This window comes from Nerophis lumbriciformis, linkage group LG16, assembly GCF_033978685.3.
Source record: "Nerophis lumbriciformis linkage group LG16, RoL_Nlum_v2.1, whole genome shotgun sequence".
NCBI lineage: Eukaryota > Metazoa > Chordata > Actinopteri > Syngnathiformes > Syngnathidae > Nerophis > Nerophis lumbriciformis.
Genome location: NC_084563.2, coordinates 44,967,706 through 44,974,598, shown reverse-complemented (window position 1 = coordinate 44,974,598; position 6,893 = coordinate 44,967,706). Strand labels below are relative to the sequence as shown.

Here is a 6,893-nt window from a genome sequence, read left to right as displayed (position 1 = left end):
CCTCCAGACTCGACACTTTCTGCTCACACGGCACAGGAGCCTTGAAAAGGAGTCAAAAGTGTGACGCGGGACTACTAAACAGAATACAATCGACAGCTGAACACACACACACCTGTTACCTAAGATTAAAAAAATTAGAAAATTAAAATTAAAAAAGCAAAACAAAATCCTATAAAACCAAGCGACCGATGATAATGAATTATTATTTAATTATTCCCCCCACATTTCCAGGATTGAACTGGTTTTTAAGAATGAGTTCTTACCGCCACTGAGACAGCCAGCTGCAAAAGGAGAGACAATAATTCAGTCTGCATGGCCATCATGTTAGTGTCCTCTGGTCTGTCCTCTTCACTGTCCTTTACTCCCTTCCCAGCTTGACTTACACACTCCCTCCTGCCACTTGTTGATAGAAATACTCTCATCATCTGTGTGCCCTGAGAGATCACAACGAGCTGACCAATAGTGCTGAAATAATGACATAGTGAAAAAATACATTTGTGGTCAAAACAACATAATGTCATGGCTGTCTTCACTGCAAAAACTGACATCTAAGTAAGATGAAATATCTCAAATAAGGGTGATATTTGCTTATTTTCTGTCTGATATGATAATTCTTCTCTCTAAGCAGATTTCATGTTAGAGTGTTTTACTTGTTTTAAGTGTTTTTGGTCCTCATTGATCTCAGTAAGATATTACAGCTTGTAGCTGAGATGTGATGACCTATATTGAGTAAAACATGCTTGAAACTGTCATGAAGTGGTGGTGACGAACCCCAAGATGCAGAGATGACATGCTTGGTACAAGAAAACATGGTTTTAATGTTCAAAAAAAAAAAAATGCAAAGAAAACACGAACCAGAAACAGCAAACAGGGACAGGAGTCAGGATCCAGGGAATAGCTCACAGCATACAAACAGGCAGTCCACAGCATACAGCAAACAATACTCCAGCCCTGACTGGAGGGCAAGGCAGGTTTAAATAATGCTTCTGATTAGGGCTCGGGCAGCAGGTGAGCGGGCGAACACTAATCAGAGGCAGGTGGAAATAATAAGTAACCATGGTAACTTATGCACAAAGGTAGGGTGCACCAAAAAAAAGGAACTCATGGAGTCCAAAACTAACAGAACATAACAAAACATGACCCGGTACATGGATCATGACAGAAACTAGAATATCAAGTGTTGCAAAGCTGTGTCATCAACACTCACAAGTAGGGATGACTTTGGAAACCGGTTCTCCCGGTTGTTCGATAAGAAAAGAACCGTTCGATAAGAAAACAACTGATTCCATGCACTAAAATCCCTTTTTGAGAACCGGTTCCCTTTATTGAGGCCACTATAGCAGTATTTTTCAACCACTGTGCCGCGAGATACAGTCTGGTGTGCCGTGGGGGATTCTCTAATTTCACCTATTTGGGTTAAAAATATTTTTTGCAAACCAGTAATTAAAGTCTGCAAATGATGTGTTGTTGAGTGTCGGTGCTGTCTAGAGCTCGGCAGAGTAACCGTGTAATACTCTTCCATATCAGGAGGTGGTAGCAGTAGTAATTGCTTTGTAGATGTCGGAAACAGCGGGAGGCAGTGTGCAGGTAAAAAGATGTCTAATGCTTAAACCAAAAATAAACAAAAGGTAAGTGTCCCTAAGAAAAGGCTTAGGGAAGGCTAAACAGAACGACACTAAAACTGAACTGGCTCAAAGTGTTAGGATAGAGTTCAAGGGTGGACCCCGGAATGCAGAGAATGGAGGCAAGGTACACGATAACAAATACAAATATTTAATAAGTCCAAAAATGGTAACTAAGGGTGATGGGGCAAAAGTGCACAACATGGGAAATATAACTAAAGTAGTCTCTTTCAGAGGTTGGCGGAGCAAAGGTCAGGACGCACACAGCGTGGCAAAAACTAGTCCTCTCAAAACAAGGTGGCTAGGAAAACAAAAACACAACGAGGTCAATATACAGAAATATGTGAAGGCAACATACCATGGAAGCAGAATCAAGGTAGCACATGTCAGAGCGGAGTTCAGGAACAATAACCGGCAGGGACCAGCTGGTGGAGACGCGCTTAAATGCTACCAGGAAGTGATTAGCAGCAGGTGTGCCTCGTTGGGGACAAAAGACTGAGGAAAAACTGAAAAACCCATAGAGAAAGCAGGGAGAAGACAACAAACATAACACAAAGTAAACAAAAACAGAATGCTGACGACAGCAAAGACTTACTGTGTAGCAAAGACGGTGTCCACAATGTACATTCGAACATGACAATCAACAATGTCCCCCCAAAGAAGGAAAAAAACAACTGAAACATTTTTGACTGCTAAAACAAAGTAGATGCGGGAAATATCGCTCAAAGGAAGACATGAAACTAGAGATGTCCGATAATATCGGCCTGCCGATATTATCGGCCATTAAATGCTTTAAAATAAAATATCGGAAAATATCGGTATCGTTTTTTTTAATTATCGGTATCGTTTTTATTTTTTTAATTTTTTTATTTTTTATTAAATCAACATAAAAACACAAGATACACTTACAATTAGTGCACCAACCCAAAAAACCTCCCTCCCCCATTTACACTCATTCACACAAAAGGGTTGTTTCTTTCTATTATTAATATTGTGGTTCCTACATTATATATCAATATATATCAATACAGTCTGCAAGGGATACAGTCCGTAAGCACACATGATTGTGCGTGCTGCTGGTCCACTAATAGTACTAACCTTTAACACTTAATTTTACTCATTTTCATTAATTACTAGTTTCTATGTAACTGTTTTTATATTGTTTTACTTTCTTTTTTATTCAAGAAACTGTTTTTAATTTATTTATCTTATTTTATTTTATTTTATTTTTTTAAAAAGGACCTTATCTTCACCATACCTGGTTGTCCAAATTAGGCATAATAATGTGTTAATTCCATGACTGTATATATCGGTATCGGTTGATATCGGTATCGGTAATTAAGAGTTGGACAATATCGGAATATCAGCAAAAAGCCATTATCGGACATCCCTACATGAAACTGCTACAGGAAAATACCAAAATAAGAGAAAACGCCACCAAAAAAGGAGCGCGAGACAAGAACTAAAACACTACACACAGGAAAACAGCAAAAAAACTCCAAATAAGTCAGGGTGTGATGTGACAGGTGGTGACAGTACACCTACTTTGAGACAAGAGCTATATTGATGCATGCTTGGTTATGGTTTAAAGTCTAATCCAACAATTGTGACAACGACTTTTTACTGTCAACTGAGTTTCGTTTTTTGATGATTTCTGCTGGTGGTGTGCTACCGCATTTTTTCAACACAAAAAATGTGCCTTGTCTCAAAAAAGGTTGTAAAACACTGCACTAATTTAAAGAAACAGAGTTGGTTCTTTATTCGAATCCCTGGGAAGGAATCCCGTCCCACAAGAAATGCCCTGTGAGACATCACAGGAAATGACTTAGTTTAGTCATTAGACTGAGCTATGTCATTTCCTGTGATGTCACACAAGTAGCAAAAATAATGGACCGGAAAAAATGCCTCAAGGCATGGCTATTCACCTATAGTGATCACAGAGACAGGTTGTTTTTGTGTTACTGTATATATTTGTTTTTCTGAAAAATCCCACTTAATATACTTTGGGTAACAACAGTCAATATTTACTTATTTTATTTTTTTAGGGGAGTAACAGTCAATATTTATTTATTTATTTTATTTTATTTTTTTCTTATAAAATAAAAGTGAGCTTTTGTTAAACCAAATATTGTGTTTTTTTCCATATACAACAACCTATCTGGACTCGATAAGAGAATCGATAAGGAATCGGTTCGATAAGAGGATTCGATAATGGGCTCGAACTCGATAATTTCTTATCAAACATCATCCCTACTCAGAAGTATAAAACTACTTTTTTAAAGTAAACATTTCTTATTTCAAGCATGAAAAAAAAATCATGACTTTGACACAATCGTGTCTCATAATTAAAACAGCCAAATAGACTTTGCTGTTTTATTTTCAATGAAACAAGAGAAAACACGTACTCATATAGTAGTACAGTTGGCACAGTACAGTAAACGGACAGTTAATATTTAAACATTTAACATTTCTAACAATTTTGAACAGAAATAGTTCATGCACATTCAGGTACATTCTTCAAACTTACAATTTTGGCCGGGGGCCGGGCTGCATATACAGGTAAAAGCCAGTAAATTAGAATATTTTGAAAAACTTGATTTATTTCAGTAATTGCATTCAAAAGGTGTAACTTGTACATTATATTTATTCATTGCACACAGACTGATGCATTCAAATGTTTATTTCATTTAATTTTGATGATTTGAAGTGGCAACAAATGAAAATCCAAAATTCCGTGTGTCACAAAATTAGAATATTACTTAAGGCTAATACAAAAAAGGGATTTTTAGGAATGTTGGCCAACTGAAAAGTATAAAAATGAAAAATATGAGCATGTACAATACTCAATACTTGGTTGGAGCTCCTTTTGCCTCAATTACTGCGTTAATGCGGCGTGGCATGGAGTCGATGAGTTTCTGGCACTGCTCAGGTGTTATGAGAGCCCAGGTTGCTCTGATAGTGGCCTTCAACTCTTCTGCGTTTTTGGGTCTGGCATTCTGCATCTTCCTTTTCACAATACCCCACAGATTTTCTATGGGGCTAAGATCAGGGGAGTTAGCGGGCCAATTTAGAACAGAAATACCATGGTCCGTAAACCAGGCACGGGTAGATTTTGCGCTGTGTGCAGGCGCCAAGTCCTGTTGGAACTTGAAATCTCCATCTCCATAGAGCAGGTCAGCAGCAGGAAGCATGAAGTGCTCTAAAACTTGCTGGTAGACGGCTGCGTTGACCCTGGATCTCAGGAAACAGAGTGGACCGACACCAGCAGATGACATGGCACGCCAAACCATCACCCAACCATGCAAATTTTGCATTTCCTTTGGAAATCGAGGTCCCAGAGTCTGGAGGAAGACAGGAGAGGCACAGGATCCACGTTGCCTGAAGTTTAGTGTAAAGTTTCCACCATCAGTGATGGTTTGGGGTGCCATGTCATCTGCTGGTGTCGGTCCACTCTGTTTCCTGAGATCCAGGGTCAACGCAGCCGTCTACCAGCAAGTTTTAGAGCACTTCATGCTTCCTGCTGCTGACCTGCTCTATGGAGATGGAGATTTCAAGTTCCAACAGGACTTGGCGCCTGCACACAGCGCAAAATCTACCCGTGCCTGGTTTACGGACCATGGTATTTCTGTTCTAAATTGGCCCGCCAACTCCCCTGACCTTAGCCCCATAGAAAATCTGTGGGGTATTGTGAAAAGGAAGATGCAGAATGCCAGACCCAAAAACGCAGAAGAGTTGAAGGCCACTATGAGAGCAACCTGGGCTCTCATAACACCTGAGCAGTGCCAGAAACTCATCGACTCCATGCCACGCCGCATTAACGCAGTAATTGAGGCAAAAGAAGCTCCAACCAAGTATTGAGTATTGTACATGCTCATATTTTTCATTTTCATACTTTTCAGTTGGCCAACATTTCTAAAAATCCCTTTTTTGTATTAGCCTTAAGTAATATTCTAATTTTGTGACACACGGAATTTTGGATTTTCATTTGTTGCCACTTCAAATCATCAAAATTAAATGAAATAAACATTTGAATGCATCAGTCTGTGTGCAATGAATAAATATAATGTACAAGTTACACCTTTTGAATGCAATTACTGAAAAAAATCAAGTTTTTCAAAATATTCTAATTTACTGGCTTTTACCTGTATATGCGCACTAATTGACTGAAAGAGCACGCACTTGGCGCGATGATGTCATGTTATCCATGGAAAAATGCATTTTTAGACAATATAATTTGCCTGAGCGGCTAGGAGACCCCGAGAGTAACAAGCAGTTGCCTTATTGCATTTCCATTAAGAACAATAAATCAGTTTTTAGTATAAGTTTGCTGGTTTCAAGAAATGTAATGCCGAGTGCATATCATTATGTCAAGATAATGGCACTAGCGTTTACTTAATTTAAGAATATTTTTCAACATATTGAGCAAAAAGGTCTTATATTTCTTTTTCTACCAAGAAAAGTGCACTTGTTATTAGTGAGAATATACTTATTTTAAGGTGTTTTTGGGTTCATTGAAGTTAGCTAATTTTACTTGTTTGGAAGGTCTTGACAAGTCAAATGTTCTTGTTCTATTGGCAGATAATTTTGCTTCGTTCAAATAAAATACCCCTCATTTTTGTATTTTTTTTTCTTGTTTTTGAACACTGACTTTTTGCAGTGTTGAGCTTCCAACAAAATGACACCACATTTCTGATGGGTTTGCAGAAGTAAACGCCACAGCAATGCATGTTGTACTTCTGAATTATACTGTGCATGTGAAAAATGTAAGAAATATGGTAAAAAAATATGGATGACAAAAAAATGCTTCTTATAATTTCATCATATACATATACATATATATATACATTCACACATACATAAATATATATGTGTGTGTATAAACTGTCGTCAGGGGCGGATTAAGAAATTTTGGCCCCCTGGGCCTGACATGGTCTTGGCCCCTCAACCCCGCGCGTGCACGCGCACACACACACACGCACGCACTATGCAAGAAATACTGTATACTGTGAACAGACATGCACACTGTACTGTACAGAAGAGTGCACATACTGCACACACACTATTAGGTATACCACACAGACAAGCACAGGTTTCACACAGACACAGGTAGGGGGAGGGGATAAATGGCCTAAAAATAAAAATTTTGGAAAATGATTACGCCCACTTCAGTGATGGTGCATTGGGTCATTTGAGAGATATTATGTATTGGAAGTTGGTACCTATCATGAAATAAACCCCCCACCCCACCCAAAAAACTAAATTGGACATGAT

The 6,893-nt window shown here is 38.5% G+C and overlaps 1 protein-coding gene across 3 annotated transcripts in view; it reads right to left on the bottom strand.

The window, feature by feature from the left end:
- Nucleotides 1-943, bottom strand: part of LOC133617294 (fibrinogen-like protein 1) — a 30,680-nt gene extending 29,737 nt beyond the window's left edge. Inside the window, exons 1-3 of one of the 3 annotated variants that reach the window (XM_061977224.2) lie at nucleotides 856-943; nucleotides 264-399; nucleotides 1-40 (exon numbers count right to left, since the gene is read on the bottom strand). The exon at nucleotides 1-40 is cut by the window's left edge and continues 129 nt beyond it. In XM_061977224.2, the coding sequence (XP_061833208.2) occupies nucleotides 1-40; nucleotides 264-323 (100 nt within the window). In that variant the 5' untranslated portion in view covers nucleotides 324-399; nucleotides 856-943. Of the gene's footprint in view, nucleotides 41-263; nucleotides 466-855 lie in introns of all 3 variants that reach the window. The other 2 variants (XM_061977222.2, XM_061977223.2) reach the window with 2 other exon arrangements.
- Between the last annotated feature and the right edge of the window lie 5,950 nt (nucleotides 944-6,893).